Raw genomic sequence first — 24,224 nt, 5'->3', positions numbered from 1 at the left:
TGCTATTTAATAGTATAACACATACCAAAGCTAAATAAGGAAATTTGAGCTATACACAGATAAATCAATTTTGTATTTTGAACTCATCCAAGGATATACAATTTTGGCATGGATTATAGTATACACGAGTTCCAAATTGTGATCCTCAACTATGACAACAAAAAGGATGGTGCAAAACATATTCTTGCAGCAGGAAATTCTTCTATAAACCTCATTGTAAAAAGGTATACAGAATCTGTAATGGCGTCTGCATTGACGAGCAAACATGTCTTTCAATTACAGTCATGCTTTGTCCATCATAACAAAAAAATGCAAACACCAATTTTATTTTTTTGGGGAGGGGAGGTTTAGATTAAAAACCCTCTAAGTTTTAGTTTTTTCATTTTTAAAAATCTAATACTCTGAATTTTCTAGCCAACTCTGCTTTCTTTTTTCTTTTCGTTTCAATAGAAAATGCCATCAATTAGACAATCTTTGTCAATCTGGCATACCAAAAACCATTTTTGTTGGCTCCTTCAGTAATGTTGTGAGTGAGAGGATTAACACAAAGCTACTTGCCAATTGAATACACGAACATTTATAATTAAAAAAAAAGTCGTAATTATTTATATGTAGGCATAAACTAACAAATTAGGTTTATCAATTCAGAATTTATTCAGTTTCCTTCAATGTAAAATTTATCTTTTTAAGTACTGTATTTAATTTGATAAGAGAGTGATTAGATAATAGAAGATGCACTGGTCATACATTCTATAAAAGCTCTGGGACCAGATGAGACGTCGACATTGTTTTTTCAACAATTGTGACCTATTCTGGGGAATGATGTTAGTGCTATACTACGTTAGACCTAATTTCTACTACCAGTGATTCTACTAGAGTAATTATCAGTCGACTAGTGTATGAAATGTTTGTACAAAATAATAGCAAAAGCTTTTGCAACAGCACAAGAAAAATCATATTTTTGTGAAGAAGCATTGTCGTCGTAAAAGTCATTTTCAACTCCGAACTTCCACTTCTAACAAAGACGACGATTGCCTAAGTCTTGGGACAAGTTTGTAGGGATGCTTTCATCCCTTGGACTGAATGAGGGTGTCACCATATTAGTTGTACAACAGAATCTAAGTTCCCCATTGTGATACCCTGAATCCCATATCGATAAAGCACTGGGGAGAGCCTGGGTACCTAAGTAAGGTCTAGGAATCCAAAAGTGACCTTCAGCTAGCACTTTTGGATGACGCTTGAGTCGTTACAAATGGTATCAGAGCACATTGCCTATGTGGGACTCATGGGCCATGGCTATCATGACAGTTCCTTAACGATGAGGGAAGAGGCGCCACCATCCATGCTCGATGGTAAATCGTTGGGGAGGATCATGTGGCCTTACCTAAGGTGTAGAGTCCAAAAGTCAACTTCAACAAGCACTTTTAGATGAGACCTTAGGTTGTTACATCCTTAACTTTCATCGCATAAAAAAATTTGCAACAAAACTTTTTGTTGCCATACATGCTCTCTTCCATGTGAATATGATGCAGCAATATGTCGCTGTAGGTCTTATGCGACGAAATGTTGGTCTTAGATGGTTAAAATGAGTTTTGCCATTGATTTCAAGCATGAAACCCCAGTAAGCTTAAACTTAAAGGGGTCGAATTCTAGCACAAACTTTTCGCATCGAAAACAACCACCCTCTGTCATTGTGAACAGTTTCAGTGAAGAGATTCACCACTTTGTCATCGAATGTAAAAAAGAAAGGACTTGAAGAGTGAATTTAATTGACTCATTAATAAACATGTTCGATAATTCTGAATGCAAGTAATTTCTCATAAACCCATGAAAAACATTTCATCGACCTCTAAATTCATTCATATATAGAGATAATGGTAAATTATGATCATAATAAAATTAGGGCCTCTATGAACCAGTCCTTTTCTCATTGCTGACAAGTAACTTTATTTTCATAACACAAATAAACTCATCCAAGACAGATTTATTGCAATTTTATCATCTTAATCTCCAGTATACCTTGGCTTGCGCTTCTCAGCAAATGCTGCTAGGGCTTCCAAGCGATCATTTGTGCTCAAGGTTTGTTCATAGCATTCTTCTTCTAGTGCCAAAGCTGAGGTCTTATGTACCTCCAGGCCCTCGTCAATAGCTTTTTTTGCCATCCTTACTGCTATGGGACCCTGCTAAAACTATATTTCATAAATTTGATTGCAACCATTACTTATAAATTTTTTCTTTCTTTGCCAAATATGACAATTTCAAGTTGATCTTAGTTTCTACAGTCAGGATTTTTCTTTTCCATGCACGTATTATAATTTGGTCATTAAAACGAAAGAGGCAATTGTTCAGTTTTCACATGATAAATAAGTTTCAGCTATAGACATCCACTTTGATAGAGATTTTAGAGTGTAGATTTCAGTTTTAGATTGCTCTCAACTACAAGTAACCTTCCCCCATCAACTAGAAAATAGAAAAGTGAAATAAAATAAAATCTCAGTGAAGCTCTAGTGGATCAAATAATTTCATACTTTCTCATTTATATTGCGAGCAATTTCAAGTGCCTTTAGATGAGCTTCACCAGCAGGAACACAGTAATTTACCAGACCTGCAGTAAGGTACAATCTCGTGTCAGAAGAAATAAGAAAGAAAAACAATAGAAAAGACCAAATCAAAGCTTTGGAGTAGACATACCAATCGACATTGCTTCTCTGCCACCAATCTTCCTGCCAGTGAATATGAGTTCCTTTGCTAATGCTTTTCCCACAATTCTAGGAAGTCGCTGTGTTCCACCTGCCCTGTGAATGGACGTAATCAAGAGAGGTTGATCTGTTACTTCATGAATAATTACAAAGAAGGGAAAGAAGAGAAAAACAATTGAAAAAAAAAAAAACAGTAAAATAAGAAGTAAACGATATCAATAGTTTGACTGGGAATTAATAGCCTCCCATCTGTTATATGGGATAAGCAAGTGTCTGCTTATAAACTCTCTTATAAGAAGTTGAAACGAAAAAGGAGGTTGGGTTCGTCAAACAAGATGCAGGTGATCCGCAGTCCTTTGAGGAGTTTGAACTCATTACTGAGATTTAGCACATACCCCGGAATTATAGCAAGTCCTGTTTCTGGCAAGCCCATCACTGCTTCTTCTCCTAAGCCATATATGGTGGGGGAAAAAACCACAGACTAAGCATTATAATGCATTTAAGTAGCTTGATATTTCAATGAGCACAAATGCGATCAGTATAAAATGGAATTACCACATATCCGGAGATCGCATGATAAAGCCATTTCAAGTCCACCGCCCAATGCTGCTCCTTCAATAACAGCAATAGTAGGAATACAAAGTACCTAATTGTATTAATTTAAGCATGTCAGGTAAGTGTCAAACAGAAAAATGGAACCAGGACTTTTTATGGAAGTGAACATACCACACTAGACACCAACAGCATGATAGAGTAAAATTAGTACATATAATGAAGTCTCAACATATCCTGGACATGAGTATCTATGTATTTTTATCTATGTGCACAGTGTTAATATTACATGTCCACCATTATACAACACTCATGTATGCATATTAGATGTTCACCATTATAGTACGTATGATACCAAAACAAATGCATTTTTGGAGTGTTGTACAGAATCGGAAACATTTTCGGCATAAGAATGAGCATATCTCATCATTAGAAGCTCACTATCATGATTTCAACACCAGATCAGTGCAAATTCCACATTTTATAATAGCACATTGTGCATTCAATTTGACTACACAAAAACCAACAAGAAACCTTGAAAATCTTATTGGGCAGATTTAATTATAACTCTGCTCTCCGACCTCCAAAATGCAAATTGAAGGAAAACCTGCTACCCTCTGGGACAGGTGAGCATACCAAGTACCAGCTATGTCAAAACCAACTACTCAACTCCAAAAGATGTTCCAATTATTATCATCCTCAAAGAGATTTTAATACAAAGCAATTGTAGAAAAGGTAACCTCTAAAAACGAGAATGTGGCACGCAGCGTATTGACAAAATCTCGAACTTCAGATGAACTCATCATTTTGCGTTCCTGTCAATCAATTAAAACGGAAGGACAATTTGACTAGTGAGCACTATCTTCTCCTGTGTATATGACCACAGTTCAATACAACTTAAGTAAATCAAAGAGGGAAAAAAAATTAACAGAAAAGAGTTACAAGCATAACTAAGAGAAATTAAATTTGAAGAGTTCTTTGCACATCCAATATAAATTTCATTCGAAACACAACATTGATTCGATGAAAAACATAATTAAACTCCTACCTTCAAATCCGCGCCAGCACAGAATACCTTGGGCACTTTGCTGCGGATCATCAAAACATTAGCAGAAGAGTCCTTACTGATAGCTTCAAAGCTATTCCGCAACCCTCTCAGCATATCTTTCCCTATTGCATTTCTCACCTCAGGCCTCTCCAAACTAACCTCAACAATCCCTGTTGCCAAAACAACCAAATCAGTTTCTGCTTTGTGGGTCATAGAAATAGGCATAAACAGATATAACCCATTTCTTCTTACGCAATTTGGAATTGAAATTTACCTGAATCAGAGTCAGAGAGTCTGTGAAGGCTGACGGAGTGAGAAGGTGCTTGATCCAAAATTAGACTGCGGCGAGCTACGTAAATCCATTGCTGACTCTCTGGAAATGCAGAGCTTCTGGGTTTGTAATGTCTCAGTGACCTGCTTACGGCTCTCAAAGCAGCCACCATTTTCTTTCACAAGCTCAAGCTCAAGAGGTTCCAGAGTAACACAAATCTTACGTTCGTCAATTGGAGGGAACTCAGCGCCGGACTCGGCTGTTGGAGGGGTTTGTCGACGGTTGGAGTTCAGTCGGACTAGTCAGCTACTGCGTGACTATGAGAAAGAGTGACAGAGAGATAGAGCGCCCTGGGAGGAGAGAGGACTTCAATACAAGCGTAATCAAGTAAGTCTACGTTCTTTTTTTTTTTTTTATAATTTTTTAATTGAGTGCCTTTGATTTGATTTAACCCAATTTTTTCACACGTAAACCTAACATTTCAATGAATAACAGACTTTCAATTTGACCTTTTTGTTTTTGCCAAAGTTAGAAAAGAGTCGGGAAAAACTCATACATACGGACAAAGTATGGGCCAATCCGACTAAATACTCGATTGGTCAATTTCACCCTTATTCAAACTGACTCGAACTCACTCCCGCAGTCCGTTTATTTTCTTTTTTATTTTCTTTTTTTTATAGGTGTCAAGATATTTTTTTTTTCATATTTTTAGTTTTAATGAATAAAAAAGGAAAGGAAGAGAAAGTGGAGAGATGGAGATAACCACCACATCCTTGAAAATTCTACTTAATTTATTTTATTCGATGGATACCTTAATTTTGATGCGTCTGTGCATAGTACAGGTAAAGCTGATGCAGGGTTTGTTATTCGTGATCACTGGGGAGTTGTTAAACTTGCTGGCTCTATTCCTTTGGGTTATTATTCAGTGTTGGAGCAGTAACGGAACTAGGATTCAAATTCTCGGGGGCCAAAAAATTAACATGTACTAAACATCTAGAGCATGAAGAGAAAAAATATAGATTGCAGAAGAAAAATTAACATGTATTAAACTTATTTTGAAATACATTAAGCTCTGAAGCCATTTTAATTATTGTTATATCAACTTTTTTTTAAACCTATTTGGTTAGTTATGATAAAAATTAAGATTTGCCAACTAAATCTATCCAAGTATAGCTATTTATTTTTATTTTTTATACTAAAGAAATCAGTATTTACTAAAACCCAAAAGAGAAAGATATAAAATTCAGCAAAGAATAGCCAATATAACTTCACATTATTACTAAAAATGAATTTATTAGGGTGGCCATTAACTTCAAACATGCAAAATCGTTTTAATATTTTACAATACATTGCCTTGATTGGTGAAAACTTAGAAAACATTGGAGGGGTCAGGGCCACATCTGGCCTAAAGGTGGCTCTGCCCTCGTGTTGGAGGTTGAGGCAGCAGGTCTAGAGTTTGGTCTTGCTACCGCACTACGATTTGGTTTAAAAAATATTCTTGTTGAAGGTGATTCACATGGGCTCATATGTCTGCTACGACTACACAAAGACTGTCCTTAGCGAATTTAGACGTTGTTTCGGGATACTCGTACGCCGGCTACTCAAGTTCATGTTCTCAATTATCTTCACATCTATCGAGAGGCTAATTTGGTGGCTGATGTTTTCGCGACTATGAGACATGCTAAGGGTCATTTGGTAACGTTTTCAAGGCCCCGTTTTCATTTTCTACCCAAAACGCGTTTAGTATGTCATTTTCATTTTCACTGGAATTGTTTTCAAAACAAATTCAATCTCATGTACAAAAACGAAAACGCCAAATTATCGTTTTCATTTCAGTTTTTATTTTCTACCCAATGTATTGGTCTAATTGCCTTCTGTTTTCATTTTTTTTGGTTGGTCTGATAATTTTTCATTTGTAATTTTTTTTTCTTCTAATTTTCAGTTTTTTCATTCCACTTCATTATTTTATTTTTCCACATCAATGTATATTAAATTTATGATAAAACCATCATATATTATTCAATTTGATATTTATTTTAAACTAAAGATAATATTATTTTATTATCTAGGTTTTTCTAAAATTAGAATTTTTTAATTATAAATTATTATTCTCAAAGTATACATTTTTCATTGTTGGTAATAATTTTAGCCTTTAAAATATTATAATTAAAAAAATTAGGACATAAATTAGCAAAAAATATACTTGAAAAATTATTCACAAATTATTATTCTTAAATTGTCCTACCACACACGTTTTCACTATTTTTATTTTCTGAATATGTTTTCCAATTAATCTACCAGACGTATTTTTGAATTCTGAAAATGCAAATTCTTTTTCTCGTTTTCATTTTCACAAAATATTCTCATAAAAGATTACCGAACGGGCCCTAGTATTTTTCCTCATATTGGTTTTCTATTCTTCCATCATATGTTGTTTTTGAAGTTGCGTTTTGATATGAGGTCTTTAGGGATTCCTGTTTGTAATGTTATGTTTATCTTCTTTAAAATAAAAACAAAAAGAAAAAGAAAAACTACCACATTCTTAGCGGTTATTGTATTTCCTTGCTTGTAAAAAGTAATTATATCATAACATCATAGTAGCAATTGGTTATTCTTATAATATGTTAATTAATTAGACTTAGACAAGTTGGTTAGAACAGATGTGTTCCCAACTCTACACCCGAGTTCGAATTTCCCTCTTTGTAATTTAAATTAGATTAAAGTAGAATATCGCTTGTATAAAAAAAATTATGTTAATTCCAATCACGGGAGAATGGTGAAACATTCAAAATACCAAAAAATGACATTGGTTAATTCAAACATTAAGAATTGAAATTAGTAATTAAATGAGGATAATATGGTGAATTTACATTTTTATATTAAAAAATTTAAGATAATAGGTCCTACTTTTATGAAACATAACTACCCATGTTATCTTTTCCTAATTCTAAAAATAAAATAAAAAAGAAAAAAGAAAAAAGAAAACCAATTGACACATGCGTGAGGGGCTAGTATATATGGAAATTAAAACAAATTCAAACTATCTTAGAATAGAACATTAATGAAAAATAATTTAGGCATGCCCCAATATGAAATTTACAATTTTAAATCAGATTCATGCATCCAAATCATTCTTTGTTGTGAATAGATTTCTATTAGGAGATTTGACAATTTTGAATTAGATTCATGCATACAAATTAATCTTTGGTGCAAATGAATTCCCATTAGGAGATTTGACAATTTTAAATTAGATTCATGCATTCTAATCATTCTTTGTTGTTATTAACTTATTTTTTATATTACAGGTTATTTCGGTTTACCAGTTAATCAAATAATTGTTCTTTAAATACGGTGGTCTCAGACAATTTGTGAAACACATTGTTTTCAACAACTTTGTTAGTTGCTTCAGCGCCTCCTCAGGTACCATTGACCTACTATAACACTTGAGCATGATTTTTTTTTTTTTTTCTTTTAAGGATCACTCTCATACAAATTCATATCTTAGGATTTCATTTTGTGAAGGCATTTGAGGATTAATTAGTGTTTGTTTTCAATTAGACGCGTTCCAAAGAAGAACTATACGAACAAACATTTCCCGAATCTAAAGTGACAAACTTCTCAAAATATATTTTGGGTAATTTTTTTCTTTTTCAGTTTCATTTTGAAATCTAAACTCCAATAAGAACCTTAGGAAAATTCCCTATTTTATTTAGTTTTTTCTTGATTTATATTCTTTTTAGCATTTTTCAATCAGCTGATCTTGAAGCCTATTTTCACAAATTTATGATTTAAAACATAATTATTTTCATATTTTGATATCCATTTAATTGATGTAGTTTTCAAATAATTTTATTTAGAAATTGGCTGTTCTTATTGCTTCTCTAATTAAATTAAGTTTATCATTGTAGCAGGAGAGTTGGCTAGAAAGAGTCTGAATTTGTGCACGCATGAAGGAAACAGTCGGCTGCTACAACATGAATGGAAGAAAGCCTAAACAGAAATTTGTGGTACAAGAAACTTGCTTGAGATATTATCGAATCTATGATTTACCAGAAAATGTGAAGGTATAGTGTATACTACATGACGTGCTCTTTTTTCTAAACTTGCTTGAGACGTGCATCTATAAGTTTTTATCCCCTCATATTCTCTTTCTTAAAGCATATGCATAATGCATGTATGAAAGTTATTTGGGTGCTTCACTATATTGCGTGTTTGTGGATGGCTACAGTCAATTCCGGAGGACGAGTGTCTATGCAAGTATTGCGCATAGAATACGTCCATCTTCTTTAGCACAAAGGCTCCATGGTTGGAAAATTGAGCGCAGACAAAGATCTGAAGGTAATGATATGGTAAATTATATATATCTCAAGAGATTAATTTATAGAAAGTGAAAGTTGGGTATGATTGTTTATGTGGCAAAAGCTCGTATGATTTGAGTAATTTTTTCTGATTTTTGATTTAACAGCTTGTTAAAGAAGAGGAACTGCCCTTAATGTGCCATCAATGTCTGAGGAATGACAATAGCAGGGCGAGATTTGAAAGATGGAATAAGAGAGCTTCAAGACTTCTAAGTCCCCACGTCGATGAAGTTCGGAGGGACAAAGAATCGGGCTCCTCGACATCTTTCTTGACGCATTTTATCACCCATTCGGTCACATGAATTTCGAAAACCTTGGTATTCAAGTACATTATCCAAAGGACTAAAGGATTGTGACCTCAACACGATAAGAACAATCATGCAATACACTCTTCTTTCATTATGTTAATCATCTGTCAAGTTAACTGAAAATCTATATGTGTAAATGGGAACAATTGTTTCACATTAGAAGGTTATAAGGAGTTGACTCGCTTCTTTCATTGCCAATTAGTTTTGGGATTGTAACCTTAATTTACTCATGGTATCAGAGCCTGATTTGCCCATTTGTTATGTGAGGATGTAAAAAATTATTGAACCACAATATGTAACATCTGGAGGCTTCCACACACCAGATTATTCTAAGTTACCCTCACCCTTAGTAAGAAAACACAAGAATCAAAGCACCCAAACACCGACCCCTGAACTCTTATAATCTATTCTAGTGGGAAAATATCTATGATTAATATTGGCATTTGAATTTTAAAATGATGTAGTGGAGTTTTGCTGAAAATTTATGCACAATCCAGGAGGACATTGCTGAAATAATATCAACAACTTTTAGTAGGGCGGGGTACTGAATAAGTTGTTGACTTGAGGTCATACTAAACTTAAATGTAGGTTTTTTAGGTTTTAGACAAAATTTAGCTTTTCAAAAAGAAAAAAAATAATCTACGAAATTTAAAAACTAAGTCCATTTTGCTTCTTTTAAAATTCCAAAATGTTATTCAAAATTTAGTAGAAAAAAAAAATCTAATAAGGATAAAAAAAAGGTTCAGTCATTATGTTACCGGGCAAGCCCAATGAGGATTGTAAATCAAACTGCACCACCTTTGGGCTGACCAACCCATGCCAAAAACTCATCCCCAATGGAGCCCAAAAAAAAGAGATCAATCCAAATTGCTTTAGCCCAACGGAGCACTGCAACTAAATGCCTAAATATTTGGGCGTGGTTGAAGCCCCTGAAACCCAATGGGCCCTACACGAAACAAGGTTGGAGCTTATTTGCTCCGTATTTTGAGCCCTAACCAATGGCCCCATACAATCATTTTGTATTTTAGAGGCTCAATCATTGGGATACCATTTTAGATTTAATCGGAACTCTAAATGAAACTCTATCTACCCTTTTTAGGGCCCAAATCGTCGTGTTGCTCTTCCTTGGGATCATTGAACAACAATCACTCCTACTTAAAACGCTTAAAGTAAGATGGAGGGATATGCGGGAACAGCTGTACAAAATCATAACTGAATCTGAAAATACATCTCTGAATTTTGAGTTTAAATTCCAACAAATTTAAAAAAAAGGAATCCTGAGTTTCAGTTTAAATAAAAACTAATAGAAAAATATATTAAAAAAACATAATTAATTAGAAAAGTAGAACCCGCGTGACTTGATTGTCAAGCAACAACCCTAAAATCCTAATCTTACTGGGAAACTAGTGTATGTATATCCTAATAGCTAGCCGTGCATTTCTCATTTCTACTCTCAAGCGCCTCACTTTAAGTCTCACCGTCTCCTTTCAACCCGCATTCTTCCTTGTTCCATTTTTCTTGAGAGTTTGCTGCTCTTCTTGTTGTTATGGCCGATGAGTATTGGGAGATGTTGGGCGATCCCTATTACGCCACGCGTATCCTCGAAGTCTCCGAATTACCCGAAACCGCCATGAAATCTCAATTGTGGCTAGACATCAATGCCACTGTCACACAAATTGTATTGCCCTCAAATTTAGAGGACGATGAGGATTTGGAAGACCATTACAAAGTAATGATGTTAGAAGACGATCACATGGGCCAACCCACCGAGAGCTTCGATTACCACGACAAACTCGAGATTGACCTACTAATGGACGACAGATCCACGTCATCGATTTTGGCTACCATATCCAACGAGCTATCCAAGTCTATACACGTCCCGTCCCAGGACCTTCGGTGCGTCGCTGCTACTATAGTCCATGATGCCTCACGGAGTCTTGTTGGGAGAGTGTGTAGCAGCGGCGGCCGGGGGTTACGTGTGCATATGGAGGCGTGCATCAAGATTGATGCGATCGTTGAGGACGTGGCGGCGGATGATGAAGTGCAGCCCGCGTTTGTACCGGCGAGTAAATCCGCAATTGAGAAGCTGGAGAGGGTGAGAGTGGAAACGGCTGGGGTTTGTTGTTCGGTTTGTATAGCGGAGATTGCGGTGGGTTCGGAAGGTCGTGGTCTGCCATGTTCGCATGTTTACCACGAGGCTTGCATCGTGGAGTGGTTGGAGAAAAGCCACTTCTGCCCTCTGTGTCGGTTCTCCTTGCCTGCCTAGTCCTAGTCCCAGTCCTAGCTGATGATGATGATGACGTGGAGTTTAGGGTTTCCACATTGAAATTTTCATGTATTTTATCTGATTCATTTCATTGTTCTTCCAATTAAATTCTTAATTTCATTTCATGTAATCGGATTTCATTTCAGGTAAACAATTACGGTTTACTGCATAAACCAAGCAACCTTATTAATGAACAAATAAGGTGCGAAACTTGAATTATACAACAGCTGCAAGTAATGGTAAGCTTGTTAGATTGAAATTAGCATTTATGTATTGAATCATTAAGCTTCTTATCAGCATTCTCAGTGACCCATTTGAGAAGATCCTAGGGGCCAAAAGACACTTCTCTTGCAAACCTTTCAAGTATCTTTGTCAGAAAAACTTTCCTCGACTTCTTTACCACTACATTTGCTTTAATAAACTCCTTCTTTGCCTCTTCAAGTTCATCTCTAACATTTGAGGCTGTGTATACTTTTAGCTACAAGTTATTGACAAGCAAACGTTAATGCCGTTAGCAATATAGTGGTAGCAGTATATCACTGATCAGAGTGTGTTTTTAGAAGAATGATTTACAATAATTCCGTAGTAAAAGTTGATGCTTTTGATTATAAAAAAAAATTATTCTGTTTTTTAAGTAGTTTTCCGCAGCAGTACCAGATTTCTTTAAACACTGAGATATATAAGGCAGAAAAAGATAAGTTATGAACAGAAATTTCAAGGGAAAATCATGTGCCAAAGCACTGTAATTGACCAATAAACATGTGTTGCATTAGGGAAAAAGACTGAAAATAAGAACCTAACATTCATTAGACAATTATATATTAAATCTTCAATATAATGTGAAAACAGGACCAATAAAAGCAAAGTGGTTACTGCAGGATCAGAAAAGGCTCCAGTACAAAGAGCAAAGCAAACAAGGGTTCAGAAACTGGAAGACCCAACTTGGAATTGCGAAGTTGCCTGTCTTCACCAAATTTTTTCCTCCAGGCAGTTGAAAGGAGGGTTTCAAGCCACTGGAAACACAAAAGTAGATCAAATGAGTATTCTAAAACATGGTATTTCTTATTCATATTAAAGATAGCAAAAAAGAAACGAAAATTCACTGTTCATGTTGTCATTCATAAGAAGACCTCAAATGATTTGCCACACCATTTAAATTATAAAATAAACAAAATAATTCAATGGATGTCAGCAATTCCTGTTGCATGATCAGAGAGAGTATGGTGAGTAGTGAGTACCCTTCCAATTCAGGGTGTTTGGAAGCCAAATATGGATTGCTTTATGGCATTCGCACTGATAACTTGGCCCCCAATATTGTAAGCAGCCTGTATTATAGTATTATACCAAAAAGCTCATCATCTTTTTTCTTTTTCTTTCCAAATTTAGAATACACAGATAAACCAAAGCATTGGTTCTTTTTTCTTGCTCCACTTATTTTAGATTCAACCATTTTTTTGGGGCATGAAAACCAAATATCTAGATAACTTCTCAAACATTGACAATAGAAAATGAAAAGGTATTTGAGCATTTTACTTAATGGCCAAAAAGGGTAAGATAATATTCTGATTGTCTTTAATGGGGATCTTCTAGTCCATGTCTTGAAAGGCAAGAGCAATAGACTTGAATATAAAAGAAGGAACCAAAGATCAAGCCAACTGACTTTTAATTTTAAAATGGGATGAACCAATGAATGTATTAATCCACCTTTCAGGAAGAAAAAAAATACCGAAATGACGCTTGGTGGACAGGACTTCAAGAGAAAGCATTCATTTGTAATGAGATGCACAAGTCTTCTTAAGCTGCCAGCAAAACCCATTGTACTAGCAAATAAGTGAATTACCTTGTGGAACAAGGCCAGCTTTCTTAGAGAGCTGTGGGGAATTCCATAGCTAAATATGCCTGCACAAGGGTAAGGAAATTTTGAGAGACTTACAAATCAATGAGAGAAAACCAATGGTTGGTCAAGAGACTTTTACATGCACAACAAGAGCATTGTTCGTGTTGATCCAAAATGCAATTTGGGCATGCAATTCCATCAGAGTGACATTCACCCTCTCCAGTTGGTTTAACCAAGATTCTGAAATTGAAATATGAAGTATATCTCTAGTCAGCACTCCTGATGACATTAAAACATAAGAGGAGATCCAGTGCAAGTGTGTTAGCTGCATTTATGTGTATCTTAAACTATGTGCCCCACATACAGAAAATTAATAAGTGTACAAGTCATCACCCCGTCAACCATATTAGGATCCAAAAATTATGGATTTGTTGTTTAATCATATAGCTCTAAGATTTATGCGTTGGGCACTATTGTGCTCCATCACCATATTGGATATTAGAATGTTATTGCACAGATTAAATAGAAACAAAAAGGTTATAATTTAGATAAGCATCAGCGGGGGCGATCTCTAAAGACAAAAAATAGAGGTTTTTATTGGCCATGCTAATCAGTGGTGTGCCCTTAACCTTTTCTTACCAACAACCTGAATTTAGTGCAGTTGACACACACAGGGTCTATATAATTGAAATCAAACTTGTTCCAGTTAAATTCACAGTGACTCAAGGCAAAGGACATACCCTTCTTTTACTTCTACTATTGTAGAGTTAATTTTTTGGGTGATTAGATTAAATGTAAAAAGCCAACCTGTAGTTATTGATGACAAAAGAAGCATGAGGAAGCTTGCTCTTATTAGTAGATATCCAAGTTATTTCTACCATTGATTTACCAGACCAGTCTGGGGCATCTCCAGCACCATGTCAAGGTTGATAACATTAGTTGATGACCTCGACAACAAAGGTGATTTATTTTTTCCGATGTTCACAGATGCTGCATTGCAAAACCAACAATAAACAACAGCCATGCATCTGACCATTTCCTCAGATAACTTGCTAGATGTTTCCTGGATCCATTCTTCATATGGGCAGGGGAAGCCACACCTGAGTTCTGCTCAGAAGGTGGCCTGCTAATGCAATGCTAAAAAATACTCCTATAGAGAGAGAGAACATGCTGCTTGCGGTTTGCAACTTCTTCAAGTAATTCAATTTCAGACATCAATTCCTTTTTCTAAACAAAAAGAAATAAAACAATTTGCAGTCCCTAATTCCATATTCAAAGAATCGCTGCTAATAAGTGGAATGTGATATCAATAAGTAGATATAGCAAATTGGAAAAAAGAAAAAAAGAATCATATGCATATATAAACAGGCACACACACAAGCACACACACACACACACATATATATATGAATGTATGTTTCAGAGTACAGTTGACAATTCATATTCTACACAGTGAAATTGGAATTTGCTAACATAATACAGTTCTAGGCACTCAGAAAAAAGAAGGCAATTAAATAATTGATGAAAAGGTTCAGGTGCAGCCACAGGAAAAGGTTCATTTGCATTGGTAGAAGACTGCTCTGTTTAGCTCAACAGTCCAAACTTTAAGAGTAATTTGATTGGGCCATGGAGATATGTATTTAAGTTGAAATATGGAAAACAAAAAAACAAAAAAAAACATGGATTAAGGATTTACAGCTATACACCAAAGGCTTATGTGCTAGCTAATAATTCATACTGTATTCAATGCAGTTCTTTACATATCGTTGACGAAGTGTGTGTTAAATGTTGCATGTTATCATCATTTCCACACTAGATCAGCTGAAACATGAAGGTACGACATTGATGCCTAAGTTAATACGTAAACTACTGGATAATTCTGCAACAGCTCTTTAAAGTAGAGTAAGAAAAGGTTAGTAACTACCTGGACAGAGAAATGCCAATGTCCAGGTGATAGAGTACTTGATGCTCGGCCCATTGCCCTCTCAAGCATATTGCGCATTGATTTCTCTTGCTGCAAACGCAACTGCAGCCTGTTTGATCTGCAAAAGTGTATACAGTTTTGGGTAAGCCATATTATGCTGGTGTCATAAATTACATGGAAAACCAACAGGTATAATGGTTAGAGATTTGGCACCCCTGACCAAGTCATGCATTCCATCCGCTTTTGTAGACATGGCGTGCCTATAGTTTGGAAACCCAAAAAAGTAAAATAATAGTGGATTCAGATTCATACACATGTTCTATACATAGGAACTTTGGAGGAACCTTACACATTTTTCCTTAAGTCAATCTTCCCCAGACTCCCCTACCACCAGAAAGAAAGAGAAAAGGACGGAAGCTGTATTACTTGAAATGTTTGGAATATCTAGTCTTTAACTACCCAATGCTCGCAACAAATTTCTAATAAAAGATAAGTTAACTGTGAAAAGCATACTACAATCATATTAATCTCAGCCACACCTCATGCTATAGAAAGATTTATTAAAACACAATTTCAAAAGAGACAGAGATTGAATTCCATTTCTTACATCTTTTTCCAAAGAGACTCTGTGGTTTGATGGCGTATTCTTGTTAATATAAACAGGATTGTCATGCCAAGGACTTTGACCCCTAGACGCACTTGTTGAAGGTGATGAAACCTGTTAAATTCATGAAGAAAACAGTAAGCATCTTTGTTTAAATCCATGATTAGAAATAAGATTCAATCTGCAGTCACCTATAAATTTGTACATTTTCAAGTTTGAACATACCAATATGGGAGAAACCATACCAATATAGCAGGAGACAATTATTATTTCTTCAACTGGTTAAGTGGTCTCACCTGCATTTCATTTTGGTCCTTCGCAGAAACTCAACTTCTTGGAACATTTAAGTTCCTGTCAGAAGCACTGGAAGGAAAAAGAAGAACCACATAAATTTCAAAAATGAAACCGAAACAGACTGAAACATGAAGATTCCAACATGTATGAGGAAATAAAATGATCAATCTGTTTGACTCAATCACTGCAAAACACTCACCCAAGTCTTTTGATGGTCACTACTCACAAATTGTTTTCTTCCTATTACACACACATCTATGATCACACTGTTCTAAATCACAAAACACAAATTAAAACTTGAAAAACAAATTAAGGATGCCTAAAGAACTCAAACAGTCAAGCCCCTTGGAGTGGAATTTTCTTTACCTGATGCAGCATGTAAAGAAAATACATTTCCTTGCAATAAAGTTACAGAAACAATAGGATTTAGAAAAAGGAAAAAAATTCAACTAGAAACTTTAAAGCCAAAAAAAATAGATACTAACCTAACAGATTATATCATCATATCATAATACAACATGCAAAAATCCATAACCAACCATGAAATGAAGGAGATAGAAATGCAAATATCCACCTCATAGAAAAACAAAAGATGCACTTTAACAATAATAACAACATTGATTTGAGTATTGAAAAACCGCACCTCTTAGAGCGCCTGTGTTGGGCATGAACAGCCGAGCGTGCCCAAGAATCTCCATTATCTCTCTTCCCACCTGCTTGTTCTTCAAATTCTTCTTTTTTTTCAGCTATGTTACACATAAAACCAACCATTCGCTTATTGTATATGTGAAATGGGTTAAGAAGGAAAGAGAGTGTAATTCTGAATGGGTATTGCTTGAATTTAAGAGTTTGAACTTTGAATGATTCTGAAGAATTGAAGAGGTTTTCATAACTTGAAAAGCAAATAATGTGAAGTATAAGTACAAAGGTAAGCGAATGGTTAATTTCGTTGAGAGCATTCAATTTGAGTAGTTAATTTCAGCTGATGAGTCAAGTCTCTCTCTCTCTCTCTCTCTCTCTCTCTCTCGGTTTTGAATCTGCGTGGTGGGCCCGGAGGTGACGGTGGTCGTGCCTACTTCCCGCCAATTCAAGCCCAAGAACAAGAAAACCAAAAACAATTGGTTTGGATCGTTGTATGTGAGGTGACATATATCAACTATAGACATCGACTTTTATATTAACTATAAGATTCATCTGAATAATTCTTCATTAAATGTAATGAAATCATCATGTGACTAATATGAATATTTGCATAAGTGGTACGTACATGACACCCTCACTATGAAATTTTGCTCAGTCTTTTCAAGGCTTCTGAGTTTGAGTGGACTTGAGTCTAGTCTAGCTCACATCTAGCTAAACGGGCCAATGATGATTGAGCACTACAAAATTTATTCCTTACCAACTATTTTCCAGACAAAATTCACTATAAATGCTACACTTTATAAATGTATTTTTGTTCAAACTATAGTAATTATTCATCATACGAGAATTATCGCATCAATCGTCCATATTGCTCCTTGAATAATCTCAATCTGGGTAACTCCCCCTTTCTATCTCTGTTTGAAATGAATAGCCACGATTGAAAGGTTAGGAAAGTTTAGGAGAGAAAGCCAAATTATTATAGAATTCCATAGAAATGGTGAGCAGTAGGTATGCCAAATTATTTTCCGTTTTATCCATTCACTATAAATGGTACCTAGTTTAACTCTCCAGGTTAGGGCATAACAAGGATGCATGAGAATCTCATAAACTGCAATGTCATTTAAGGCACAATATTGAAGGTGATACTTTGTCATTCTATCTTTTCTTACCAATACTTTCCATAGAAATGTTTCACTTCAAAAAGAAATTCAATATAAATTTTTTTGTTGTTGCCAAAGTTAGAAAGAGGAGGATGATTTTCTCACACACATACTGTCAAGGTGACATGGAAGTTCGAATCTGATACTACTAGCCTGCAAGTCAAGACCTTTTTTTACAAGAGTAGACCCAATTGGCAAATTCAATAAAATTCACTATAAATGGTATGCAAGCTACGAAAGAAATCAAGATGCATGAACATTTCATAAAACACAATGTCATTGAGGCAGTCATTCTATCCTTTCCAATTTACCAATACTCTCCATACAATATTTTCATATAAATAGTAAATGGTAGGAACAACCAACCCTTTTTCCTTTTACCCAGTGCTTTCCATATAAATTTCGATGTAAACGGTAACAAATTTAGATTCTAGAGAAAAACTAAATCAAAAGCAATGTCATTACCCAATATTGAACGCCATAATAGGTTTTTAGGTGTGTGTGAGTTAGGATATTATCGCGCTTTTTAATAGAAAAGATCCTAAAAAAAAGACGAAGTGATTCTATGGTTTCTAATTTACCTAATACTTTCCTTATAATTTTACATTTAAATGGTGAGTGGTAGGTACACCAAATTATTTTCCCAGTAATATTTTCTGTATAAAATTCACTATATAAATGGTAACCAATTTGGGTTGTGCATATTAGGCAAAACCAAGATGACGCATAAATAGAAATTAAATATAAATGTTAACCAACTTATATTCTACAACTGATTATTTTCCCTTTTACCGAATAATTCCCATATAAACATGACTATAAATGGTATGTAATCAAGATGCACAAACATTTTATAAAACACAATGTCATTCTATCTTTTCTCATTTTACTAATACACTTTCCATATAAGATTCATATAAATAGTAACAGTTCTGATTTCTTAGACTATAGGGGTCCAAGAGATTTGTGGTAGGAACAACTAACTCTTTTCCTTTTTACCCAATACTTTTCATATAAATTTCAATGTAGATGGCAACCAATTAGATTCTACAAGTTAGGTAAAAACCAAGATGCATGAACAACATATCAAAAGCGATATCATTAAGTATCGAAGTTGAATACATGGACCGTGTAAATAAGTACAGTCCCCCCTAATCCGATTATTTTTGTCATACTTACAACTTCTCGTACACTTTGTTTGTCTTAGTTTACATGTGTGTTGAAGAAACATAAGGAAAGTGGTTACTGCTCGTGTTAAAAAGGAGAAATTATAAAATGTTATGGTATCACCACATCACCTCGTGATACTCCCATCCAAAACTTGCCATCAACAGTTATATTATTATAATAAAAAATCAAACTCTTTATACAACTGGATTTAAAACTTTATTTTTACATTTTCACCTTAAAACATAAAAGAACTGGAAAAAGAAAAGGAAAAAGGAGCAGCCCTAATTAACAACCACCTTCCTCGCTGACAATGCCCTCCACCCTCACTGTCTGCCATCGATGTCGCTCATCTTTGTTTATTCCCAAATTTCATATTTCTTCACCTCAATTTCACAATACAACTTTAAACGTGAAAAGGATGCTTGAGAATCTAACAGACCTAATAATTACACATTGGCCTCTCTCTCAGTTTAGGGTTCAACGACATATATTGAGGATCTAGAAGGAGGTGAGTTTATGTTTCTAAGGGATTTACTAAACCCTTTATGGTCTTGCAAGGCCAAGAACATACAGTTTCGAAGGTCAAGAAGTCTAAAATCTTCTGATAGATTTCCATGGCAGGCAGTTGGGCTGGGGCATTGTCATTTAGGGAGGTGATTGCTCGGCTTTTTTTCTTTTTTTCAAGTTTTCCAAATTTTAAGATTAAGATTAAAATAAGGGTTAAATTCAGCTCGTAAAAACTTAGATATGTCAAAATTTTGAAAGGGAGTATCACAAGCTAACATGGTGATATCGTATCATTCTATAATTTCTTGTCAAGAAGGGGCCAACGAGATCTAACCTCAAAATCTTGAGTATATATGGTTGGATTCACTTTTGATAGGGTAGTGATTTTGACATCACTGTTTAGATTTTGGCACTCAGAAGTTCCAGAATTGGTTTCATCCCTATATATATGCATTTAAGCCCCTATATAGAATTCTCAAGCTTTTTCCCACTTTCATTATAGTCTTCTCCTCCATCTCATATCCATAGCTTCTTAGACCAGAAGCACAAATACATATCTTGTGTATACTATTGTCGTCGGAGAGCTTAATTTAAACGAGACTTTCTACACATGGAGGGGAGGCCAAATAAGAGATTCAACACCTACAACATGAATGGAAGAAAGTTCAAAGAGAAATTTTTGGTTCAAGATCAGACTTCATTGAGTTGTTATCGAATCCTTGATTTACTAGAAAAGGTATTAATTGTGAAATAAACATTAACGAGTTATACATGTCTGCACATACACGATTGTATATTACACTTTGAACCATATATATTTAGGATAGTGTGCATGCAGTTAATGATGGTCTTAAAGTGTTGGTTCATCATGATCCATGCCACAGTTCTCAAACAAAGCGAAAATGTCTTGAGTCTAACGTATTCTTATCTAGATATGAACCAATCTTTCATGATCATCATTGGCTTGAGGAGTGCTAACTCTGATGCCTGTAACATTAAAGCTTTGTTTTTTTTTCCCTTACTTTATGCTCAGTTACATTTTGGATATAAAACTAATTTGATAAGAAGTATGATGAATTACTCCCTAGTTTGTATGTGACCATTTACTACAATGACCAGTTAACGTAAAAAATAATTCTCTTTGTATGATGATCCTGAGTACAGAAGGAGGCCCCCAAGAAGGCAAGCAAAGAACATCAACACTTTTCAAAGAAGTGGAGTAAGCAATAAATAAGAACCAACTGATGATGTTGCTCAAAGTAGGGCATCTACAACTTCAACTAGGAATTTGGAATTGGTAAGTCCAAAACGTTGTCATCCTCGAAATAATACAAAGCCTAGGATCCTAGGTCGACTATAAACCCTCAAATCATATCCTCAAATTTAAACACAAACCCTAAATCAAATTCCTAAATCCTCAATCAAATCCCTTTACCAAATTCCTAAACACAAACTCATATCAAATCTCATATATTTCTGTTGAGATGCCAAACAACACTGAACCTTTCTCTCGCTCACATGAGAATAATCTTCTAATTCCAACCCCAAAATTGTCACAATTCACTATGTTTCCTCCTAGAATTGTTATGAATGAGACCAACTATGCACTATGGTCTCAAATCATTGAGATGTGAATTGCTGCAAGAGAGAAATTAGAGTATTTGAACGGTGCTATTCCAAAACCCACTAACATAGCTCCTACATATAACAAATGGTGTACGGAGAATTTTAAGGTCAAGAGATGATTGATCGATTCCATGTCTCCATATTTAATGGGTCATTTCATTTGGTGCTATTCTATAACCAGCTAAGATGGCTCACACATACAGCAAATGGTATACATAGAATTTTAGGCTCAATGGATTGCTGATTAATTCCATGTCTTCAGATTTATTGGGTCATTTCATTCGGTTGCGTATTGCCAAAGAAATATGGGATTTCATAAAATAAATAAAAAATCTTCTATGATGGAGAGTTTGATAAAGTTCATGGGGGAAATACTGCGTAAAGGACCTTGACAAGACCTTTACCTATGTTCGTAAGAGATGCTCAAGAAAGAATGTCCTTGGATGGGGCCACTGCTAAAGGGGGCCCATAATTCTTCAAGTGTCTCCTCTCAAAATAAGGTATCGATGTTATTAGTAGTGAAAAAATTCATTATATGTTGTATTTTATTTGATCAAGTTTTCGATATGAGACTTTATATTCTTTAATACGATTTCCATTTAGCAACCAAGTTGGATCGTCAAACAACCAAACAAAGACTTCGAAGATAGAAGAACGATATTGTATAATTTATACATTTGTGGATAATGGCATTGGTTATGTTACATTTGTGTAATTTATACGCATTTAATTTGGGGCTATTCATGTTTTACATTGTGCTGGTGCTGGTCCATTACATGCTTGTCGTCCTGACTCAAATAGAACAGTGATGTGCCTATCAATGTCATGGCCCAAAAACCTAGAAGCCATTCGTTTCAGTGGCATGCCTTTTAAACAACTGGTGCCCAAGAGCCTGTTTTTCTTTTTTCCTTATAAAGTTTGAATATTATCTCACTTTATCACTATTTTTTAATATAATTAAATATTAAATTATTTTTTAATTGGAAATTTGAAAATGAACATCCAAAGCATAATGAACACTCTTTCTTGGTAAGGACCAAATATAGTTGCATCTCAGTAGTATTATCTTGTTAATTTATATTATAGGTTACTTCCCCTTTCCATTATGAGTTAATTAAGAAATTTTCCATCAAATACTTTGTACCTTTCAGGTTTATGATAACACATTAATATTTGCTTCAACAAAGTTAATTTCACCAATTTGAAACAACAAATCTCCTCCATTTTAGATATACATAAGAAAAGTGGTGTAATTCATCATACAATTTTGCCTTTAAGGGGGGGATTTGTGGGTGGGGGTGTAAGCTTTCATGTAATTTCATATTGTTGCCTAGTTTCTCACTACTTTGTGCCGTAATAATTTTGTCGCTTTATAAACTTGTAGTTGTTTCAACAACTCCTTGAGTAATGCCTACCTACTACTGCATTAATTATAGTTTACCTTGTTTGTTCAGTGCTTATCTTTCATCAAGCTTCAAATCTTAGGATTTGAAATTGTGAAAGCATTTCAAGGATTTGTCAAATCGCATGTTCCTTGTTATCGGTGCTTGATAACGGAAGAAAACCGATAAAGATAGTGTTAAGGATCTAGAGTGACGATTTCTCCAAAGATATTTGAGGTAATTCTTTCTACTTAGCTACATTTTGCGATATATAATTTGATAAGAACTATGATGAATTATTCCCTAATTTGACTGGTGTGATCTTGAGTTAACACAGAAATCACATGAGCAGTGACTCGTTTAGGGGGAAAAGAATTCTCTTTGTACTCATTTTATATATGATCTCAAAGATTATTCTAGTGGCGAGATTTTCTTAACATATTTCTTGTTTCTTAGATTATAAATTAACTTTTTATTTATTTTTCTATAAAGAAATGGTACCCAATTAGTTTCGTATGCAGTATAATTTTTAGTTTAAAAAGTTAACAATCAAAATTAGTTATTGGAGGGGAAAGGAAAATCAAAGACTAGAGTTTTGGTGTATAATAACAAATATTCTTTGGGTATAATTTCTTTTTTTTTCTTTTTTTTTTTCCAACCTTTGGATTTTTCAGAGTGCAATCTCATTTATTCTACACTTGCATGTGCATATGTATTAGATTGACATCTATCCGCATTCAGATAGCATAAATCTCTTCGGTTTGATGTTAGAATATAGATTTATAATCTGGTGCAATTCCTTTCTTATAATTTTGGATATTTTATGAACTTGAATTTGTGTAAACACGTGAACAATTTATTTGTATTTTAATGCAGACATAAAAATATGAATTACTCCTGCATATTATATCAAACATATAACAATAAAGTGAATTAGTTGTATCTCATATTAGGTTGGATTGGATTAGTCTTTATCAATTTGTATTTGAATTGTTACGCTAATGGATTAGCATATCCGGATCATATACTTGGGTTCATAGATTGAAATAACGGTCAATTCTAGACCCAAACCAGGATGAAATAAGTACAATTAGAATCCCATTTTCAGTCTAGATAGCTAATCTCCTGTGAGTATGTTCCTAAATTTTCAATGAACACGGCTTGCCTTATTTCGTGTGACCATTTCTCCTTTTTACAAATCATGGTTTGACACATATACAAGAATAATTTTTCAAAAAAATAAAATAAAATATGCACACTTATCAAACTATGATTATAGTAGAAATGAGGTGCTCTCGACTCTAGCTAAATTTGCTCTCGACTATGATGAGTTTGTAACTTGGATGAGTTTCTAAATTTGCTCTCGATTGAAACCTTTTAGGACATTCACAAACCATGGTTGTGGCCTAGCAACAAGTCACGGTTATCCAAGCTAAATGAGACGTTGTGAAAGAACCTATTCAAATTGGAATGACCGTGCAATTGAATCATTCTCTTATGTCAATACTCCTTATTCACATTATTAGATTATGCAATCTGATTGTCAATATCCTAATATGAATCATTCCTTTTATAT

General features: G+C 34.6%; 2 protein-coding genes across 2 annotated transcripts; both read right to left on the bottom strand.

The window, feature by feature from the left end:
• Positions 1-1,837: 1,837 nt before the first annotated feature.
• Positions 1,838-4,951, bottom strand: LOC103337103 (ATP-dependent caseinolytic (Clp) protease/crotonase family protein). Its single transcript, XM_008240255.2, has 8 exons — positions 4,574-4,951; positions 4,300-4,469; positions 3,992-4,066; positions 3,255-3,345; positions 3,095-3,146; positions 2,692-2,795; positions 2,529-2,605; positions 1,838-2,180 (listed from the first exon to the last, which is right to left on the bottom strand). Exons 1-8 carry the CDS (start codon positions 4,740-4,742, stop codon positions 2,004-2,006), a joined length of 915 nt encoding a protein of 304 aa, XP_008238477.2. The 5' UTR covers positions 4,743-4,951; the 3' UTR covers positions 1,838-2,003.
• A 6,876-nt stretch (positions 4,952-11,827) lies between these two features.
• LOC103337100 (uncharacterized) lies at positions 11,828-17,140 on the bottom strand. The gene is made up of 9 exons (XM_089041966.1): positions 16,805-17,140; positions 16,164-16,230; positions 15,264-15,981; positions 14,147-14,529; positions 13,479-13,579; positions 13,343-13,401; positions 12,376-12,515; positions 12,076-12,242; positions 11,828-11,964 (listed from the first exon to the last, which is right to left on the bottom strand). The coding sequence occupies exons 4-9, from the start codon at positions 14,218-14,220 to the stop codon at positions 11,828-11,830; spliced, it is 678 nt and encodes a 225-aa protein (XP_088898092.1). The 5' UTR covers positions 14,221-14,529; positions 15,264-15,981; positions 16,164-16,230; positions 16,805-17,140.
• Between the last annotated feature and the right edge of the window lie 7,084 nt (positions 17,141-24,224).

The sequence above is a fragment of the Prunus mume genome, linkage group LG7 (assembly GCF_029339155.1).
Source record: "Prunus mume cultivar Tortuosa linkage group LG7, ASM2933915v1, whole genome shotgun sequence".
Taxonomy (NCBI): Eukaryota; Viridiplantae; Streptophyta; class Magnoliopsida; order Rosales; family Rosaceae; genus Prunus; species Prunus mume.
Note: the sequence above shows the minus strand (reverse complement) of the source record. Positions and strands in the feature narration are given on the sequence as shown.

What these genes read in the sequence shown, in the direction of transcription:
- LOC103337103 (XM_008240255.2), bottom strand. Translation starts at nt 4,742, where the DNA reads ATGGTGGCTGCTTTGAGAGCCGTAAGCAGGTCACTGAGACATTACAAA. An exon ending in ACTCTCTGACTCTGATTCAG is followed by an intron (nt 4,470 to 4,573) that starts GTAAATTTCAAT and finishes TTTTGGCAACAG; the next exon opens with GGATTGTTGAGGTTAGTTTG. An exon ending in GGACTTGCTATAATTCCGGG is followed by an intron (nt 2,796 to 3,094) that starts GTATGTGCTAAA and finishes GTCCATTCACAG; the next exon opens with GGCAGGTGGAACACAGCGAC.
- LOC103337100 (XM_089041966.1), bottom strand. Translation starts at nt 14,220, where the DNA reads ATGGTAGAAATAACTTGGATATCTACTAATAAGAGCAAGCTTCCTCAT. An exon ending in ACAATGCTCTTGTTGTGCAT is followed by an intron (nt 13,402 to 13,478) that starts GTAAAAGTCTCT and finishes ACCCTTGTGCAG; the next exon opens with GCATATTTAGCTATGGAATT. An exon ending in AGCTGGCCTTGTTCCACAAG is followed by an intron (nt 12,516 to 13,342) that starts GTAATTCACTTA and finishes TTGTGTTTCCAG; the next exon opens with TGGCTTGAAACCCTCCTTTC.